Source organism: Erpetoichthys calabaricus, chromosome 2 (genome assembly GCF_900747795.2).
Source record: "Erpetoichthys calabaricus chromosome 2, fErpCal1.3, whole genome shotgun sequence".
NCBI lineage: Eukaryota > Metazoa > Chordata > Cladistia > Polypteriformes > Polypteridae > Erpetoichthys > Erpetoichthys calabaricus.
In genome coordinates, this window is record NC_041395.2 from 346,223,858 (window position 1) to 346,245,609 (window position 21,752).

A 21,752-nucleotide genomic window follows, 5' to 3' on the forward strand; every position below is an offset into this window, starting at 1 on the left:
CGCTCCAGATTTAGCTCTGCTCGGTATTTTGTGTGAAGCTTTAAACACAAAGCGTCCATATTGATCGAATCTCAGCAGAGACCATTCACATTAAAGAGCCTAAACTTTGTTAAGTTAAAACGCAGATTTGTTTTTGAAGCCGTAGGAAGCCTGCGGTTTGCTTCTTTTCAATATCACAAAACCCCTGAGGCCTGCAAGTGTGCCACTGCTGTCTTTATCTGCCATCCACCCACTAAAGCGAGAGCCAAAGGTGGAGCAGCTGAATAACTTATGGATGAACGGCACCAATGTCACATGAGATGGCCGTGCCATTCAGGGCGACTTCCTTAGCTCAGCACACAAATGAATTCTCATGTCACTTTATCTCTGGTTTACTGTGCTGCCGGCTGAACTACCGCCAAGCCCACCCCGCTAATAAACCAAGCACTAAATTAAAATGTGACCGGGGGCTGCCAATGCATAAATATAGGCGCGACCCTAGGATGCGAATGTGCGCTTTACAAGCGCTGGCTGTGCCTGTCAGTTAAATACAGGTGTGTGACGTGGGAGCGGATCTCGTGAGCTCTCGTTCTGAGGAGGCCTCGGGCTCCAAACCACAAGGCTGCTGCCATGGCGTAACATTCAGGTCTGTTATGTGACTTCATCAAAGGCAGAGATATCAAGTTCTGTTTAAACTCAAACATAAGCGGTCATAACAGAACGCAGCAGAATACACAAAATCCATGCCAGTGAGAACCGAACTCGGACAGCAGCGCCCGAGTCAAGTGATGTCACCTTTTGCATGGATTCATGAGAAGTTGTTAGCCGTTGGTTATGGGGGGCCAGTGGCTAACTGGAGTTTATACGGTGGATTCAGAAAGTCTTTGGACCCCTTGACTTATTTCACATTTTGTTATGGTGCTACAATCATTTCAATTCATGATTTATAACATCAAGTAACACTTAATAATACTCCACAACGACAAACTAACAACAGGATTTTTTGGCATTTTTTCAAATTTAAAAACAGACACAAGTAGATAGATAGATAGATAGATAGATACTTTAGTACTCAGGACCCTTTACTCTGTACTTACTCGAAGCCCCCCTGGCAGTCATTCCAGACTGGAGTCACCTTGGCTCTGATGCGACAAGCTCTGCTTCTCAAGCTCTGCCAGGTTGGGTGGAGTCCATCAGTGCACAGCTATCTTCAGGTCTCCCCAGAGATGTTTGATTTAGGGTCAACAACATTGCCACGCCTGTGAGGTCCAGAGCTCTCTAAGCTCTCTGAGCAGGTTTCCATTAAGGATATCTCCGCACCTGTGGTGGGTTGGCACCCTGCCCAGGATTGGTTCCTGCCTTGTGCCCTGTGTTGGCTGCGACTGGCTCCATCAGACCCCCGTGACCCTGTGTTTGGATTCAGCGGGTTGGAAAATGGATGGATATCTCCGCACTTTGCTCCGTTCGGCTCTCCCTCAACCCTGTCTAGTCTCCTAACCTCTGGTGCTGCCCATCACCATGGCAATGCACAAGTGATGGGAGGTACTTGGTCTCCTCCAAAGTGACACTAATCTCGGCTTCATCACACCAGACAATCTTGTTTCTTACAGCCAGAGAGTCCCATAGGTGCCTTTTCTCAAGCTCCAGTTGGGCTTCCATGTGTTTGTTAACTGATGAGAGGCTTCTATCTGGACATTGGATCATAAAACCAAAATGCGGTGGAATGTTGCAGTGATAGTTGAACCTTCTCTCGTCAACCCCACAGGTTCTCTGGAGCTCAGTCAGAGTGACAAGCAGGATCCTGATGACCTCTCTTACCAGGTCACTTCTCTGCCAATTGTTCAGTTTGGCCATTTGACCAGCTCTGAGAAGAGTCCTGCTAATTAAAAACTTCTTCAATTTAAGAATTATGGAGCCCATTGTGCTCTTGGGAACCCTTCAATGCTGCAGCCTTCCTAAAATCCATGCCTTGACACAATCCTGGCTCTAAACTCTGCCAGCAATTGCTTCAACTTCATGGCTTGGTTGTTTGCTCACCTGTGGGACCTTCCATAAATAGTTGTGTGCTTTTCCTAATCAGTCCAGTCAACTGAATTGACCAGAGGTGGACTCCAAAGAAGGTGTAGAAACTTCTCAATGATGATCAACAGAATGAGATCGAGTTCAAGTCTCAAAGTAAAGGGTCTAAATACTGTGGCCAGTAGGGGTGTAGCAGCAACCCAATCTCTAGACACAACTGCACAGACATAATGTTTATTTTATCCAATACCTAATGAAATGCTTCTCAACACGGTTTGAACAACCACAATTCTCTCTTCTCTCTCTTTCTTCTCTTCCATTCCTACCAGGTGAACTCTGTCCATCCTCCACACCCGAGTCCAACTCACCTGGGTGAGGCAGAGTGGCTTCTTTTACCTCTGACCCGGAAGTACCTCTGGTGCCAGGGGATGACCTGTAGGAAGCACTTCCAGGTCAGAAGAAAGCCCCACAAAGTAGGGACAGCTAATTTTTGTGGCACTCCCTCTCAGCAACAATTGGAACTGCTCTATTGGACTACAGCTCCCAGCAAGCCCTGCGGGTGTCCACATGGGTACCATAGCCCACGGATGTTGCCACCTAGTGTGTTGGGAGGGCCACTGGTCTGAATAGATCGTCTCCCCCTAGTGTCTCGGCCAGGTAAGGATCTTTTGTCCATCCCTGCCTTGACATCAGCATATTCACTCTGAGGTTCGCACCTGCTGCCTTTCTTCTCGGCCATTCATTAGGACTGCCTCCAGGACATGTGAGGGTTCATGCCCCACGCAGCCAATGCCTGCCATCCATCACAATACTTGTGTTAGTGTGACATTTCAGTTGTTTATCTCTAATATATTTTCAAACATTTCTAAAATCCCATCTTTGCATTGTCATTCTGGGGTATTGAGACAATAGACAATACTAATTACTGATGCTAATACTGATCTTAGGAACAAACAAGTTTAGGTGACTTTAGCAACATAACAAAATGTATGAAAAGTGAAGGGGTCTAAATACGCATCGTATCCACTGTATGTCTAACAAGTACACGATGGAAAGTTAAAATCAGTGTTAAAAACCACCTGCACGTGCCCATCCAGCTGACATGACGGGGGCATCACAGAAACATGCATGAGTCTGCTGTAGTTTTTAATTGTACTGGGACTCTCTCAGAAGAGAATTACACAAAATATACCAGTCGAAGAAATAAAACAGAAAAAACGTCACTGAATGTTTTCCATTTTAAGCTTTTGAAAAATTTGCCAATGCTTTCTTAAAGATAGATAGATAGATAGATAGATAGATAGATAGATAGATAGATAGATAGATAGATAGATAGATAGATAGATAGATAGATAGAAAGAAATGAAAGGCACTATATAATAGATAGATAGATAGATAGATAGATAGATAGATAGATAGATAGATAGATAGATAGATAGATAGATAGATAGATAGATAGATAGATAGATAGATAGAAATGAAAGGCACTATATAATAGATAGATAGATAGATAGATAGATAGATAGATAGATAGATAGATAGATAGATAGATAGATAGAAATGAAAGGCACTATATAATAGATAGATAGATAGATAGATAGATAGATAGATAGATAGATAGATAGATAGATAGATAGATAGATAGATAGATAGATAGATAGATAGATAGATACTTTATTAATCCCAAGAGGAAATTCACAAGTTCACAAAAAGGAGAGTTTTTGAAATTTCCAAAGTTTCTGAAGTGTTCTCTGTTTGAAAGATCTCAACAAATTTTTTTGAAGAATAAACGTGCTACATTTCAAGAAAATCGTCAATAGTCAACAGAGAGACGGACAAACAGACACGATGACTACGGCTGCTCTCACAATTTATGTGAATACACCTAACAAACGCAACAATCCACACGACATTTCTGCACTTGTAAAGTGCCATGGGGTGGTGTTGCCTTAGAGTAAGGTGATATGTAAAATATAACAGAACACAAACCATTACTGTCCACAGAAAGAAGGCAGAGCTAATGGCTGGAAGCACAAAAGGAGAATGGAGAAGGGATAAAAGTGTAACAATTGGTGTTTACTGTGCGTTTATTACCGTCTACATATTCGCTGCATTCATGTCCACATAAAGACATCCACTACTTGGGAATACATGCGCAAAACTCTCTAATGTACACCAGGCATGGGGTGGTGCTCTGGCCACTATGGTTCAAGGTCTGATACCTGACTGGGATGCCAATTTAATGGAAAGATAAGGGGTGACCAATCATGTGGACTATTTGCTCCCCCAATACAATAGGTGGCAGTCTTACACAGCCCTGCGGTGCTCCGTGGGTGCTGCCAGGTGGAGGTGCAGGGACTGATCGTCCCCACTTTAAGGAACTTCTGCCTGACCCAGAAGTGCTTCTAACCTGTAGTGTGATAACGCTGGAAGTACTTCTGGGTCTGGCATAAAGGAAGCCTTTTGACTTCATCCAGGCGAGTCGGAGTTGGAAAAGGAACACTCGCCAGGAGGGGAGGAAAGAAAGAAAGAAAGAAAGAAAGAAAGAAAGAAAGAAAGAAAGAAAGAAAGAAAGAAAGAAAGAAAGAAAGAAAGAAAGAAAGAAAGAAAGAAAGAAAGAAAGAAAGAAAGAAAGAAAGAAAATGAGGAATTGTGACTGTGCTGTGCCATAACACACGACAATAATGACCCTATAAAAAACAAAATCCCAATAAAAATGTACATATAGTAGCAAAGTGCAACATGTTGATTAGCACAAATCAAAGTCTGTATCAACACTACTAAAACTGCGTACAACTCCCAGCAGCTCCGGTAGTAATACAACATTGGGCAGGTTTAGAGGGCTCAGGGAGTTGCTGTGAAGAAGGATAATTAAGCTGTCTCTTTAAAAAGGGCGGGGTGGGTGGCTCTGAAGCTAGGGATTTGCACTGGTAATTGGAAGGTTGCCGGTTCGAATCCCGTAAATGCCAAGAGTGACTCTACTCCGTTGGGCCCTTAAGTAAGGCTCTTAACCTGTGATTGCTCCGTCCTGAGTATGACGTTAATCTGCATCCGGCAACCTGCAGTGAAAAACCTGGGGGTTGGTGGCAGAACTGGCACTTCAGCCACCATAAAAAACCTCCCACTGGTTCCATTTCATCTGAACTGGTGTGGTGCTGAGGTGTCACCTGTTGCATGGCTGCACTCGGGCCCTAATCTGGGATCCTGAGTTGGTTTGTCATGTGGTGGATGCCCCTCTCTCTCTTTAAAAAGAAGCTAAAAAGACAATGAGGGGATCGCGCTCATCTGTGTATATCTGTGCACTATTGGAAAAAGAAAGAACAACCACCGTGGGTTACAGTTTCTAACTGTAGTGAGAAGTCAAACAAAATGACACCCTTTATCGGCTTGCAATATGCAAGCTTTCGGAGGCAACTCAGGCCCCTTCTTCAGGAAGGATTTGTAATCTGTTCAGTTAGCCAATCAAAGGGGCTTGACTTCTCACTACATTCATAATGGCTGACACGGTACTGGATGCATGTGCTTGTTCAAGTGATTTCGTCCTGGTTTGATACGTCTCATCTGGATAAAACTCCTAAAAGCATCACGCTACAACTGGAACCAGGTAGGACAAAACCTTCAATTTCATTCAGTGGGCTGTTTACAGGAGGGTTTCGTTCCACACCCCATTGTCATCTGCACCTGCTGTACTGGACTGTGTTCTGACTGCATTATGCCTGTTAATTGTTTACTGTGTAATGTCCGGTGTTTCATTTCTGCAGTGTTTGACAATAATTATCACCGTCGGGTAAATGGGGAGGGCTTTTGGGTACACATGGCACTTTACTAGCTTCACAAGGTCTTTAGGACAAAAAACAACCCAAGACTCCCTAGCAGTTTTACTATATTGGTGAACTTGTAGAGGTGTCAGCCAGCTCTTAAGAATTACCCAGGTCAGAGGTCGTGGACCCTCCTCTGCAGCCAGGAGAGGTCGTATCCTGTCCAAGACGGACGTGTAGTCGAGTGCAGCTGTGGCACACACTGACCGGTCTCGTTGTGTGAACGTACAACATGCCACAAAGCTGACTTTGTCTGCTTGGGTTAACTAGAAGTGAGGTGCATACAAGTGTCTGAAAAATGGAAAACTGCCTGCACGCGCCATCTCACCAAGTGCAAGTCACACTTGTATAAACTTCTACATCTTCCATGGAATTCACACCAACTCCCATGGTTGTGGTTGAGCGTGAGCAGCGTGGGCTGCGCCACACACACAAACACACACACACATACAGGTCTTTCATAGTGAGAGCTAAGGTGCATACATATGCCATCTAGTGGTTGTGGTTGAGTGTGGGCAGAGTGGGCTGCTCCACACACACACACACACACACACACACACAACCATACAGGTCTTTCATTTATTCATATCTAATTATCTTTATTATTAATTCATTGAGCCCCTTTATCAGTGTCTTGGTGTGTGAGTGTGTGAGCACCGGGTCAACGCTGAGTGTGTTCCTGGGGTCCCCGTAGTAACATAAACAAATCACCATCTTCAGACGGTCTGTATCTTTTAGTCCTCGTGACCACTGCAAATTTCCCTGTACACTGAACATGTGACAAAAAAGTGTCCCGCCAACATATAACAGAATGCAGTGGCACATCTGGCATCTAAGTTGTTGCTGCTAGGGTGTGACAAATGTGAGAATTTTCTGTTAAGGCAGACAAAAGTGTCAAGATCAGGTAGTTCTACTCCATAATGATGGTACTAAAGAGTGGCAATGACGTGTTCTATTTTGATTGGCATGCCCAGGCAAGAATTTCACTGGATTCTGTACACGGGACAATAATAACACTATAAAGGTATAAAGGTTATTTGTTTAACCCTGATGACGTTTGACAGTTCATAGCAGCCTCAGGACATAAATCTGGTCCGATGGCTATGTGAACAGTTCAAGATGATCTCAATGTGACAAAGAACCATCTGAGCATAAGGCTGTACTCCGAGCAGAACCACATACCCAGATGTGAGGTGCCACAAACCATCATCGAGATGTCCAAGCGGATCTCACGTGTGCATGTTAAGCAGACTAGACTGCAATGTGAAATCAACGCTCCCTCCCTGTGATCTGAAACCAGTCACTATATCTCTGTCCATCCACAAAGGATTCTGGGTCAAGTGGGCCTACAGAATCCTGGGAGCTGAACACACACCACATTTTGGATTCCTGCCTTAAAAGTTCAACTGCTTGGGACAAACAGGAAGTATGAAGTGTGAAGTTGCGCTGGACGTACTGTAACGGGCGGCCGGATCCCATGCCCGACTGGGACGCCACTGCTGCATATGTTCCGAGGGAGCAGCCATGGGCTCCTCAGTACCTCCCCTGGGATGCTTGGTGGCAGCCTCCCTGGGTGACGATGGAGCCTCAGTTTCCCGCAGGGCTCCATGGGAGATGGAGTTCTCCACAACCCTGTGGGGATCTGGTGTGGCCGCCAGGGGGTGCTGCATGGATTCCGGAGCCAACCTGGACAACTCTACAGCCCGACCCGGAAGTGCAATTAGCAACAGGTGATCAAGCACCTGGAGCACTTCTAGGTGGGCTATAAAAAGGGCCAGCAACCACCACTCAGGAGCCAGAATCGGGAGGAAGAGGACGAGGTTGCCTGGGAGGAGTGGTGGTGCCAGAAGGGTGTATTTGTGGTTTGGTTGTGCTTTATTTGAAGTGCTTTGGCACTGTGTATTGCCTGTGGGGTTCACAGGGAAGACGTGCCCCACAGGTGAAGAAAAATAAAAAGTCTTTCTGCTTTTACACATGCCTCAGTGTGAATCTATGCCGGGTCGGGTGCCTATATAGCGCCTTATTTCACAGTACATAACACCGGACAAGACAGACAGGACCATGTAAACACAATAAGCTAAGAACACAGCATTGGCCAACGAGTTCCTGGTTCATGCTGCTCATCTAGTATTGAAATCAATCAAATCAGTAAATCAATTGATCAGTCAATTCTAAAACACCTACATGTAATGGCCTAGCAGGCCTTTAGATCAGCTGAGGCTGCCTGTCTTTGCCTTCCCGAGATAACAGCAGCAGGCAGGCGGCTCCATTCATCTTCTACGAGCCTCGGCTGTAGTCTATAGTTTGTTGAAATCAGCCTAAAACCTACTTTTATCAAAATGCTTTTAGTGCAATAAACAGCTTTTAACTGCATCTTATTTGTCAGCTTGGACTGTTTTGTACGTCTCATATGGCATATTGATTTATATTCTTTTTATCTACTTGGTTCTTCCCTTTTTAGGTGTGGCTTAGTTCTGAGAAACTGGACTGACAAACCACAAGGCTACCAATTCAACCGCAACCTCTGACTCTGAGTTTAATATATGTATCTATACAGCCTGTCCAGCAGCTCCGTGTATGACTTCATCTTTCTACCTTATTCTCTGTTTCACTGATCACTCCTACCACTTTCTTTTATGTGGACTCGTTCCCTGGACACTTTTTACTACTTTTGTGAATTTCCCCTTGGGATTAATAAAGTATCTATCTATCTATCTATCTATCTATCTATCTATCTATCTATCTATCTATCTATCTATCTATCTATCTATCTATCTATCTATCTATCTATCTATCTATCTATTATATAGTGCCTTCTATCTATCTATCTATCTATTATATAGTGCCTTCTATCTATCTATCTATCTATCTATCTATCTATCTATCTATCTATCTATCTATCTATCTATCTATCTATCTATCTATCTATCTATCTATCTATCTATCTATTATATAGTGCCTTTCTATCTATCTGTCTATTATATAGTGCATTTCACATCTATCTATCTATCTATATTATATAGTGCCTTTCACATGTATCTATCTATCTATTATATAGTGCCTTTCATATCTATCTATTATATAGTGCCTTCTATCTATCTATCTATCTATCTATCTATCTATCTATCTATCTATCTATCTATCTATCTAAAAGCCAAACACCACTGACTCACTCATCACAAAATCTCCCAAAATGGGACTTCAAATTTGGAGTGTAGGTAACCCTTGGTCCATAGGTGCTCGCTAAGAAATGGTTTTAAAAATTTCGTCGTCCAAGCGCGTTCTGTCTGTATGTCTGTCCACTTTTCACAAGAGAATTACTTAACGGATTTAGATCTGATTGTTTTCTATACTTTGCTTGAATTTTCCGGGTGATTTTGCGACTTCTCTTATCACGCTAAGTCCCAGAGTTCGCTTGCGTTGCCGATGTATTTATGCAAATCCAGCAGAGTGGCTGTGGGCCGAGAGCAGGGGGGCGGGGCCTTCCTCATTCACTCGCCAGCCTCTGTTTCAAGTTGGTCTACGTCTTGCCATGTGTTGGAGTGCACCTTACCTTTGTTTAGCTAGTGACTGATACCTGTTTGTTCAGCAGACATCATCATCTACAGATTGTTAAGGAGTAACGTTTGACGTTTTTAAGAGAGAGATCAGAGTGCCATGCGTTTTACAAGGTAGCTGCTGATTGCCAGAGATATCATGGCCATGTGCTTTTCTCCCCACGCGGGGAACGCTCTCCCGTCAGAAGTGAACACGATCACATGTAGTGCCAGCGTCTCTTGATTTTTTAAAATTTGTCCTGTTTCATTACTATGTAGATGCACCCACAGGATACAGCTAGTGTATATATATTGTGATGGGCCCGGCCGGGACACCCCTGCTGCATATGTTCCGGGGGAGCAATCAGGGGCAACTCAATATCTCCCCCGGGACGCTTGGTGGCAGCCTCCCTAGCCGACGGTGATTCCCCAACCTCCCACAGGGCTCCATGGGAGATGGAGTCCTCCACAGCCTGGTTGGGAGCTAGGGGGTGCTGTCTGGATTCAATAGCCCGGCCGGACGAGTCTTCAACCCCATCCGGAAGTGCAATTGGGACCAGGTGGTCAAGCATCTGGAGCACTTCCGGGTGGGCTATAAAAGGGGCCAGCCACCACCACTCAACAGCTGGAGTCGGGAGGTCGAGAGACGAGGTCTTGGAGGAGGCAAGGGGCGGCCTGAAGAGAAAGAGCCATAGTGTGTTGTTGGCCTGGGCATTTGGGGACCTTGGGGTTTGTGTGCACTTAGTATTGTAAATATTAGTTATAAAATAAATGTATGGTGATGCTTAAAACATGTCTGCCTGTCTGTGTCCGGGGCTCGTTCCACAATATATATATATATATGTGTGTGTGTGTGTGTGTGTGTGTGTGTGTGTGTTGTGTACTCTTTGTATTATTTGTCAAATTCTGTATCACACACATATGTATATATATATATATATATATATATGTATATATATGTCAAGTATATACATGTACAAGTATACATAAATATAATATACATAGGGTCTTTCACAAAAGTTTAATAACATTTTATTATCACTATACAAAACAGCACAAAGAAAAGATATTAGTTGCAGAAACATCAAAAATAAAGCAGCAATGCAATATAAGGTGCATTGGCACAGTACGGCAGGCAAAGATCACTAAACAAGGCCATGACAAAAAACAAAAGCGACAAATAAATATGCAACAGATTTTAAATTAAAAATATAAACATACAAAGTGCATGAGACAAAACACAGGGACTGAGCTGCATGACAGAAAATCAGTGGTGCAGGTGCTTACACGCTGGAGGCTTTGTCAAGATGGCTGCGTGCGCACTAGCAGTTGAATGGCTCAGGGGTAAATGCGATATCGACTGCTCAGCGGCAGGGGGGGAAAGCTGTTTGAGGGGTGTGTGGGGTCTGAGACAATGGCAAGTGCTTTCTTCAGACGTCTCTCGTTATAAACATCCTATATGTGTGCGAGCCTGGCTCTGGCGGTGGATGTGCCCGTTTTACGCACCTACAGCTGGGTCTTACAGTCTACCAAGGTGCAGTGGCCACACCAGACTATGATGCAGTGAGTCAGTAAAATTTTTACATTGCAGATGTGAGGAGAATGGGGCACAAAAATTACTATTTAATTCATAAAATGCATTTTCACATTGTGCTTTTTGCAGCATTCTGGCTCAGCACACAGCACTGATTATTAAAAATAACTGTCAGAAATTATCCATCCATCCATAAACTTCTAAATCCAGTAGTTGTAGGGTGCAGGAGTACATCCCAGTGTGAATGAAGGTTGGAACAAACTTGATATGGAAAAGCCAGCCTACTGCAGGACACACACACACACCAGCACTTATTGACAAGCCCAGTTTAGAGACCCCAATTCACCCAACCATCACGTCTTTGGAATGTGAAAGGAAAGCTGGAGGATCCGCAGATGAAACCCATCCAGGTACGAGAAGTAGAACATGGGACTCAAATCCCAGTCATCTGGAGCTGCACTGATCCACAGAGCTCACGTGAAAAGACAAACGTCTAAACGTCAAATATTCTGTAACAGGACCCCAACACAAATACACACACACACACAAAGACACTTAGTTAACGGCACTTCAAACAGCGTTGTGGGCAGTAAAGCACAAAGGGCACATTCTGCCCCTCGTCCATAGGGCAGCGACATTGGATTAATCAACTGTGACAGTCTCTTTGGTTCTCTACTTTGGATTATTTTAAATATCTGTTTTTAATTTGCTTTTGAATTTCACACTTTGAATTTTTGTTGTTTTTCAGTTGCCTGATTTTGGAGCAGCTTGCTATATTCTGATTATGTTTTGCCTCTTATATAAAAAAAAATATATATAAATATAATATCCATCCATCCATTTTCCAACCCGCTGAATCCGAACACAGGGTCACGGGGGTCTGCTGGAGCCAGTCCCAGCCAACACAGGGCACAAGGCAGGAACCAATACTGGGCAGGGTGCCAACCCACCGCAGTAAATATAATATATATATAAAATATATATAAATATATATGTTGCATAGTTTACTGTCAAATAATGCAAAGAGTACGCGACACGTGTTTCGCCCTCATTTGGGCTCACCAGGCGTACACACTCTACTGCTCCCCTCTCAGGGATCGAACCTCGGACGTCGGCATCAGAGATGAAGCCCCTTTACGCTGCGCCACGACGTGTGGTTCGTTTATTTGACAGCCTGTAGGTCCGGAGTTATTACATTCATTGCATTCGTAGTCTGAGTCTCGACGACCTGAATTGTGTGGGTGGTTACCTACCAGGTAACATTTGTGGTTGGTCTGCCGTTCAGCAAACATCTGCCATGGTGCCCTCTTCAATAAATTACATGCCGTGGCGCAGCGTAAAGGGGCTTCGTCTCTGACGCTGACGTCCGAGGTTCGATCCCCAAGAGGGGAACAGTACAGTGTGTACGCCTGAAGAGCCCAAATGAGGGCGAAACACGTGTTGCGTACTCTTTGCATTATTTGACAGTAAACTATGCAACATTCCATGATCTGCTTCTCACAACTGAAGAGGGCACCGTGGCGGATGTTTGCTCAAGTCAGAGAGGCGAGATGGCGTTGGTTTGGACATGTGCAGAGGAAAGATGCTGGGTATATTGGGAGAAGGGTGCTAAGGATAGAGTTGCCAGGGAAGAGGAAAAGAGGAAGGCCTAAGAGAAGGTTTATGGATGTGCTGAGAGAGGACATGCAGGCGATGGGGTAACACAGCAAGATGATGAGGACAGGAAGATATGGAAGAAGATGATCCACTGTGGCAACCCCTAACAGTAACAGCCGAAAGAAGAAGAAGAAGAAGATATAAAAAAAAATATAAAGGAAGATTTGGGTCCAGGGTTGTTACAGTTCTCCTTTTGCCTTTTCGAGTTTTTCTTTTCTTTTCTGGAATGTGACCAGCCTTTCTTTGGTTGGATCTGTGTAGGCCTGAAAGCCTGCTTCTAGAGTTTAGAGTGAGGCTCATGTTGATAATAGGCCCACATTTGAAAATGGCATTGTTTGAAAATTTTTCCATCCGCACTCGTGCTTTCACGTTGTTTTCTAAAGCTTTATCATCTACAATGAAACGTTAAAAACACATAAATCTTTCTTACTGAGTGGGCACAGTTTGTTTGCCCTAGAAGACCGTAAAAAAAAAAAATTAATTAATTAATGTCAGGAGATGAAGTGAAATCAAAAATGTGATACTAGAAAAACAAACCAATCTTTTGTCAAGCAAGAAACATTAAGTAAAAATCAAAAATCATAAGCCAGAAAACCATTAAGAGAATTTAAACAGAGAACTTCACACCAAATGTTGAATCCGCTAAGTAAGAAACGCCTATGAAGACTTTTTATCTGGTGATGCTGATGATGTCACGTGTTGCGCATGCCCAGGGAATTCTGGGAAAACCACCTTCGGCAAAAGCAAATGTGAATGTCACAAAAGAGCAGAGCCCGTAAAAATCCAAAAAGGTGTTGCTGGGGTGATGATAGAAAATGAAACATTTCTCAGGAATATTTATTAAAAAAAATCAAATTTCTTCAGTTCAAAATCCCGAGTTTACTTGCACAGAAGTCCAAAAACCTCTCCTGAGAAGGCACTAAAAATAATAAAATATGCCAATCAAAACAAACAGCACCAACAAATCCGAATTCAAGTGAAACCAGACATGTTTGTGAGGACAGATGATAAAGTATAACTGCTTTTTAAAGGTTACAAATGAGTGCAAGATTGTCAAATCCATGGAAAATGAAGACTGGGATTCCTGCCAAAACAGAAACAACAAAAATTGGGGAATTTCAAGGTACAGGACACATCAGCTGATGCAGGCAAGTTCAAAAATGACATCCTGACTAGACCCGAGACAAAACACTTAATCTACGATACAATTCATATTGCCATTTTAAAGTCACCGTCTCGATCCACTGGAATAAATCCCTTTACAATTTTAAACACGTCAGTCAGGTCACCTCTTCATCTCTGTTTGCTTAAACTGTAAAGGCTCAGCTCTTTGAATCTTTCCTCGTAACTCATCCTCTGCAGTCCTGGATTCGGCCTAGTCGCTCTTCTCTGGACCTTCTCTACTGCTGCTATAAAAGGAGACCAAACTGCACCCAGGACTCCAGATGAGGCCTCACCAGTGCGTTATAAAGGTTGAGCAGACCCTCCTGTGACTTGTACTCCACACATCAAGGCGCTATATAACCCGACATTCTGTTAGCTTTCTTAATGGCTTCTGAACACTGTCGGGAAGTCGATAGCTTAGAGTCCACTACGACTCCTAAATCCTTCTCATAAGACGGACTCTCGATTTTCAGACCTCCCATTGTGTATTCAGACCTAACAAGACCTAACCTTATTGCAAGTGTTAATCTCAAATCTTTGAATCTTTCTTCATAACTCATCCCCTGTAGCCCTGAATCAGCCCAGTCGCTCTTCTCTGGACCTTCTCTAGTGCTGTTATGTCTTTATGGAGACCCAAACTGCACCCAGGATTCCTGATGAGGTCTCACCAGTGTGTTATAAAGCTTGAGCAGAACCTCCTGTGACTTGTACTCCACACATCAAGGCGCTATATAACCTGACATTCTGTTAGCTTTCTTAATGGCTTCTGGACACTGTCTGGCAGTTGCCTAAATCCTTCTCACGAGGTGTACTTTTGATTTTTAGACCTCACGTTTTTACTTCCTACGTGTAATTCTTTACATTTACTGACTTTAAATTCCACTGTTCACAAATCTGCCCAAGTCTGTCTGCTGTCCAAGTCCTTCTGTGATGATATAACAGATTCCAAATGATCTGCTAATCTACCTATTTTGGCATCTTCTGCACACTTAACTTGCTTGATATTTATATTCCTATCCAAATCATTTTTATTTATTACAAATAGCAGCAGCCCCAGCACTGCCCCCTGCTGGTCACCACTCTTAACATCAGTCAATTCTGATTACCATCACTTTTTGCTGCCCCCATCGACATGACACACCCTGAACTGCCACTTCTTTTAGTTTGATGCCCACCCTCTCATGTGACTCCTTATCAAATGCTTTCTCAAAGTCCAGATAAATAATATCATGTGCTCCACTTTGATCGTATCCTTTTCAAAAAGTGTCTGCGTGACTCTTGAGGGAAACAAAACAAAGCTGAAAGTGAATTTTCAATACGTGGTTATTTAAAAAGAAACTGTGAGAAAAATATTAGAGATGTATGTGTATGTGTGTGTGCGTATGAGAGTCGCCGTCCCTAAGAAGGACGTCTGACATGCTGTGCCTGTCTGGTGATGGCTTCTGTCTCAGAATCCCACTTTCAGTACAGTACGATATCAGCAGGATTTCGGCCATCAAATAAATGACACAAAGCAAACATTCAACAACAGCGCTAAGCTCTCTGCCAGTGGGCGACGGCTCAACTCCTTCAGGAGATCCCCCCATACTGTACTCTGTACTCCACTTTACTCGTCTTTCACCATCACCCTACCACCATGTCGACTGGCTGGTGCCAACGGGCTGCCTGCTGCGCTCCTAATGCTCTACCAGGGGTGATGGATTTCTGAAGCATTCAAACGGCAGGCACAGAGATAAGTCAATGAATCCTGACTGCCCCGTCATGGACCTCAAGAAGACAAAAGAAGGACATACTCTCCAGGATTTCTTTATCTCCACTTATTATTAAAAAATTTCAAGCAACTTGAGCACAGTTCATTGCACTTCTGCTGTGACGCTAATGCCAAGCATCCAACGGCACCAAATGTGCCAAGAACTTCAAAGACAAATGCTGGCAACTGAAGCATCTTGAGCCTTGAAGCGATTTTTTTATTTTTTTTATTTTGTCCTTGGGAAGGGAAGTTCACAATCCCGAGGCATTCCTGCACCGCAAGACTATATTGAAGATACCAGAACACCCCAAAGCTTGGCAGCAACTTGCGGCAGGACTTGGCAATAGGCATGCATTAGCTGGGTACACAGACTGGCAGCAATTTAGTGTAAGAAATCTGAACGTCGATGGTAATGATGGACACTTTTAAAGTATTGCTATTTAAAGAAGCGATTTTTACATTGCCAAGCAGACACAATATCAATCCACACAAACAAACAAAGACGACAGCAAGGTGCGCTCGAAAAACAGAAAAGCTTAGCAAAAAAGCACTGGCAAGCAGGCAAAGGCCACTGGCACCTATTTGGTCAATCCATCATCCGCACTCCCCCAGCGAGGTCACTCATTGTAAATTAATGGAGGACAGTCGCATTTTACTATCTTTAGATAATGAGATTTACTCTCTGATGTCGGAGCTTTGAAGAAGCTGAGGCATTAAAGAATTCTGTTGTTTCTGTACAAATCACCAGAAAACAGAGGATCGGAGATAGATAGATAGATAGATAGATAGATGTCAGTGGACTCGTATGATGTTGGTGGAAGAACTCAACATCCCAAAAATCAACACGGCGGTTAGATGGCCATGCACGGCTTAGTGATGATTCATGGGATCTTGAGTTCTTCCACCATTTAATACTACGTGAGAATGGCTGCATCTTTTCAGAGTGCACTTTTATCAAAGCCCCGGACAAAAAAAGTATCGGTCCCTGTAAAAAGATAGAAAATTGTGATGACTGCACTCTTTTACAGTGAACCTCAGAGGGTAGGTGCCATGATGAAGAGCCTTTCTGCCACAGTTAGTGCAGCCAGTCAAGACCGGGTGCTCGTGGGCACCAGACTGAGCCTTTCAGGTTGGGTGACTGGAAATAAAGAAAGAGGAGCTTACCCTGCATGCGCCATCTACAATATCGGAATGCAATGGAATATAGAAGATCTGAATACTGCTTTACTCTGTCAGACGCACTACTGCAAATGTGGCTGAGGTCTTTATCCAAGGCCACTTCAGGATGCTGATTTATGGTGGGAGCACAGAAAGGTGGTCAGAAAGTGATGGCAGAAGAAGGCAACCTTGGCATTTAAAGTCCAGGCCTTTAGCCACTCCACCCCACAGAACAAATACACTGTATTCATGACCTTGAAATCACCATTCCTGGTTTAGAAGGCCAATGCTTTGTCAATTAGGCCAAGGCATGCATCAATGTATTTATAACAATAGTTAACTAAGATATGATTGGCTGCAGCACAGAACTCGTGCCATAATGTCATTTTGTGATTTGCAATATTGTAATGCCTGCCAAACTTGGCATAAATTCAGTTGACTGAGCCTAAACCAAGAACACATCTACCCATTTTGTCAACCTTCTTCTTCTTCTTTCGGCTGCTCCTGTTAGGGGTTGCCACAGCGGATCATCTTCTTCCATATCTTTCTGTCCTCACCTTTGCCAACTCTACTTCCTCATCCTCACCATTCTACTGACCTCCCTCTCATTCACATACATGTATTCTGTCCTGGTGGTCCTACTGATCTTCATTCCTCTACTCTCATATCTCCACCTCTCCAGGATCTCCTCCACCTGCAGATCACAATGTCATCAGCAAACATCACAGTCCACGGGGACTCCTGTCTAATCTCGTCTGTCAACCTGTCCATCACCATTGGAGATAAGAAAGGGCTCAGAGCCGATCCCTGATGTAATCCCACCTCCGTCACTCCTACCACAGACCTCACCACGGTCACACTCCCCTCGTACATATTCTGTACCACTCTTACGTACTTTTCTGCCACTCACGACTTCCTCATCCAATACCACAGCTCCTCTTGAGGCACCCGATGAAGGGCAGTCAAAGTCTTTACCTGCAACTTTGGTAGGGAGTGACCCAGGAATGGATGCCTTACAGTAGTGGTAAGCAAATAATACACTCAGACAAAATGGACATCTGAAGAACATTTCTAAACTCATACAAGCAGTGACAGAGATGGCAATCAAACCTCCTGCCATCCAGTGTGCCACTTGTGAAGTCTTGCTGTGTCCAGCAATCCATTTTGTTAACCTGCTTATTTGATTAAACGGTTGTGAGGAGCCAGATATTATTCCTGGAGGACCATCAAGGATGGAACAGCAGCCTGTCACTGGGCCCACTACCACAAATTAAGTCAACACTCACACCTTTGATCACCAGCCTGTCGTGGAGCCCACTCAAACATGTTCAGTCCACACTCACATCTTTGAATGTCAGTCTCTTGCGGGTTCCACTCGTCGACACATTTTTGGTATGTATGCCAGCGTTCAAAAGGACATCAACATGCACATCTTTGAATGCTAGTCTGCCACTCAAACTTGGCCAGTCTTCAATTGAACCCACTAACACACATCCAGCCAACATTCACACCTTTGAATACAAATCTGTCTTTGGTCCCACTCAGAAGAATTCAGTCAACATGCACATCTTTCTCAACGCCAGTCTATAATTGGGCCCAATCAGCCAGATTTGGTCAACTTTACACATTCAGTCAATACTCAGACAATGGTACTGTAAGATATCAGAGTACCCAGAGAAAAGTGCTGAGACCCCCACACAAAGAGTGGGCAGGCCAAGCTCTTACAGGAAGCATTCTGCCACTATGTGCCCACCTAGCTCCTGTAAGGACTCATTTAGTTCAAAGAAGAATTTGGTGTCGGGTTAAAACTGCTAGACGTTTCTGCAAATGGCAGACCAAAAGATATGCCAAGTGGCTAAGCTAAAACAACAACTGAACTCACAGGCAGGAGGTCTCAACAGAGCAGACCAGGCCACTGTCAAGCTTTCAAATGATCGTTGCTTTCCCTTCTTCGAGCTAATGTGCCCCTTTAAGTGGACAGGCTTTGTTGGGCTGAATGGCCTGTTCTCATCTAGATAATGTACTTTACGATGACAATTTCCCCAATGAAGCCACGACACAACATCCACAACTAGAATGCCCCCTTTTTCAAGGCTGCCAGCATCCACACCACATGGAAATCAACAGGCCCTGCGCAGATTTGGTGGTCTAATAGAGTAGAAGGTCTGTCTGTTACCATTCGATGCTGGGCGGAGACCATGCTTTCCCAATCAGAGTCTGAATGAACGTTGGTGACAACGCTTTGAAGCTCCTCAGAGTGAGGTTTGTTGTGCAGCAAGTTGTGTAGAGGCAACGGAGACGTCAGGTGCTGATCGCTGCTCTCCTCCTTGTCCCATGACAGTCGTTCTTGAGTTACACTTTCCTCTCCATCGGCTAAAGGAGCAAATGGAGAGGTGGCTTGTTTGGAAGACATTCTTCTGTGAAGGGAAAAAAAAACAAAGAAAACAGAAGTCCATGAGGAGAGGAGTCATTTGACATGAACAGTGCAAAGGCAGACCACCAGGTAGCTTGGAAGGACGCTGACCGATTACTGATACGCGGCAGAGGAGCTGAAAAAGACCCGTCATGAGAGGGGTGTGAGGCGATTAAGTTCTTGGATGAAACCAACTTTGGTCGGCCCCATTTGCAGTTATACAGTATATATATATATATATATATATATATATACCTTTTTATAAAGCTATTGAGTTAATAAAGCTATTGTAATAATCGTAAGCTGCGTGTCTTTTTCTATACAAACAACTGTAAACTTACTTTTGCCCACCTCTGTATATACGTATACAGTATATTCAAATAACCTGATTATTATACTCTCACTGGCCACTTTATTAAGCACACCTGATCAGCTGCTTGGTAACATCTAATCGGACAACCACATGGCATGTAGACGTGTCAAGACGACCTGCTGAAGTTCAAACCGAGCATCAGAACGGAGAAGAAAGGGGAGTGAAGTGACTTTGAACGTGACATGGTTGGTGGTGCCAGTCGGGCTGCTCTGAGTATTTCAGAAACTGCTGATCTGCTGGGGTTTTCACACACACAACCACCTCTAGGGTTTACAGAGAATGGTCTGACAAAAAGAGAAAATATCCATTGAGCAGCAGTTCTCTGGGTGAAAATGCCTGGTTGATGCCAGAGGTCAAAGGAGAATGGCCAAACTGGTTCGAGCTCAGAGGAAGGCAACTGTAACTTAAATAAGCACTCGTTACCACCGAGGTATGCAGAAGACAACACGTTGAACCTTAAAGCAGGTGGGCTACAGCAGCAGGAGACCACACCGGGTGACACTCCTGTCAGCTACAATTAGCACGGGATCACCAAAACTGGACAACAGAAGACTGGAAAAACGTTGCCTTGTCTGACGAGTCTCAATTTCTGCTGCAACACTCAGAAGGTAGGGTCAGAACTGGGCATCAACACCATGAAAGCAGGGATCCGTCCTGTCTCATATCAACAGTTCAGGCTGGTTGTGCTGCTGGTGGTGTGATGGTGTCTGTGATATTTTCTTGGCACACTTTGGGCCCCTTACTACCAACTGAGCATCATTTAAATGTCACAGCCTACCTGAGTATTGTTGCTGACCGTGTCCATCCCTTTATGACTGCAGTGTTCCCGTCTTCTGATGTACACTTTCAGGACGATAATCTGCCACGTCACAAAGCTCAGATCATGTCAGACTGCTGTCTTAAACATGACTGGACTCAAATGGCCTCCATATTCACCAGATCTCAATCCAGTAGAGCACTTTTTGAGAGGTGTGGAAAGGGAGATTCGCATCATGGATGTGCAGCCAACAGACAAATCTGTAGCGCCTGCATGATACTATCATGTCGATATGGACCAGAATCCCTGAAGAATGTTTGCAGCACCTTGTTGAATCTACGCCCCCAAGAATTACAGCAGCAATGAAGGCAAAAGGGGGTCCAAGCGGGTACTAGGAAGGTGTACCTAATAAAGTGGCCAGTGAGTGTAAGTATTTTTATGTGTTTGATTCTTCTAGTCTGATACTGTTTATCAAATCTTTTGATATTAATTAAACAGAAAATTATAAACATCATTTCTTCATTATTCAGTTATTTATTTTGGGAGTTTAATAGAATTCTTTTCTACAGGCCTGGACTAAGTGGTGATGTACCTAAAGGTTTTTGTCAGTTTTTTATTTTATTTTTTTTCCCCTAAATAGTTTCTGATTTGTTTTCACCTTCTTTGTTTGGGATGCATTTTAAAAATAAAGGTGCAAAAAGTTCGGACATGTTTGATTTTTTTCGTTTCATTATTTTTTTGTTACCTCACAAAAACCTGCCATCTTAAGAGGAGCGTGTGCCAGAAATCGGAATTTTAGTCCATCAGTAGCAATTCTGCAAACTCCGAGACCCGGCTGGCTGCTCAGCTCAGTCCATGGAGGCCGCGGCGGCTGCCCGTTTTGATGTTAATTAGGCCTCCGTATTAATAAAATATGCCATTATTTGCCCGTTTCAGCCTTTAATGAGTCAATCCAGAGACGCACAACAGGATTGATTTACCTTTTGAAGGAATTTAACCCTCATGACTAAGCTCTTCTGATCTCTCTTTTTACAAGCTGTCTCTTTTGTTTCTTTTAAAATAAGAGTCTCGTTTTTTGAATCAGTAGCTCGCTAATGATCACAGAAGCAAGAGAAGCGACAATGAAGTCGTCGCTCCTGTCATTTGCACCCGTGTCTGCTCTTTGTTGATGGAAACCGTCTGAAGAAAAAAAAAACGAAAAAACAAAAAATCAACCCTGCTGCCGATTCAACTGCATACGTGATGAACTGCCCACTTCTTACAGCCAGGGAGACAATTCAATCGGAAATGTTTCATTTTTTTTTCCCATTGATTTCAATTAAAAAAAAAGAGTGTTTTTCAATTTCTTCTCTTTGTGTCAAGCTTTTTAGAGCTTGAACTCCAAATGGTATTGGAATAATGAGAACTGTAAAAAAAAAAAGGAGACACGGGCACTAAATGCTAAAGAGAAGACACTATTTTTAATAACATTTCCAGCACAGAAATCATTAACTGCTTACATAACTTCAGGTATAAATGATTAACCGCTTAAATAACAATGGCATTTTAAGACAAATAAGGCAGAACTGGAAAATGCAGTTATACTGTATGTATAC

The 21,752-nt window shown here is 43.6% G+C and overlaps 1 protein-coding gene across 4 annotated transcripts in view; it reads right to left on the bottom strand.

The window, feature by feature from the left end:
- The window catches only part of sox6 (SRY-box transcription factor 6), a 264,750-nt gene extending 245,723 nt beyond the window's left edge, over positions 1–19,027 (bottom strand). For all 4 annotated transcript variants that reach the window (XM_028796093.2, XM_051923458.1, XM_028796092.2 and 1 more), the window contains exon 1: positions 18,791–19,027. In XM_028796093.2, coding sequence (XP_028651926.1) covers positions 18,791–19,027 — 237 coding nt within the window. The remainder of the gene's footprint in view (positions 1–18,790) is intronic.
- Positions 19,028–21,752: the final 2,725 nt, after the last annotated feature.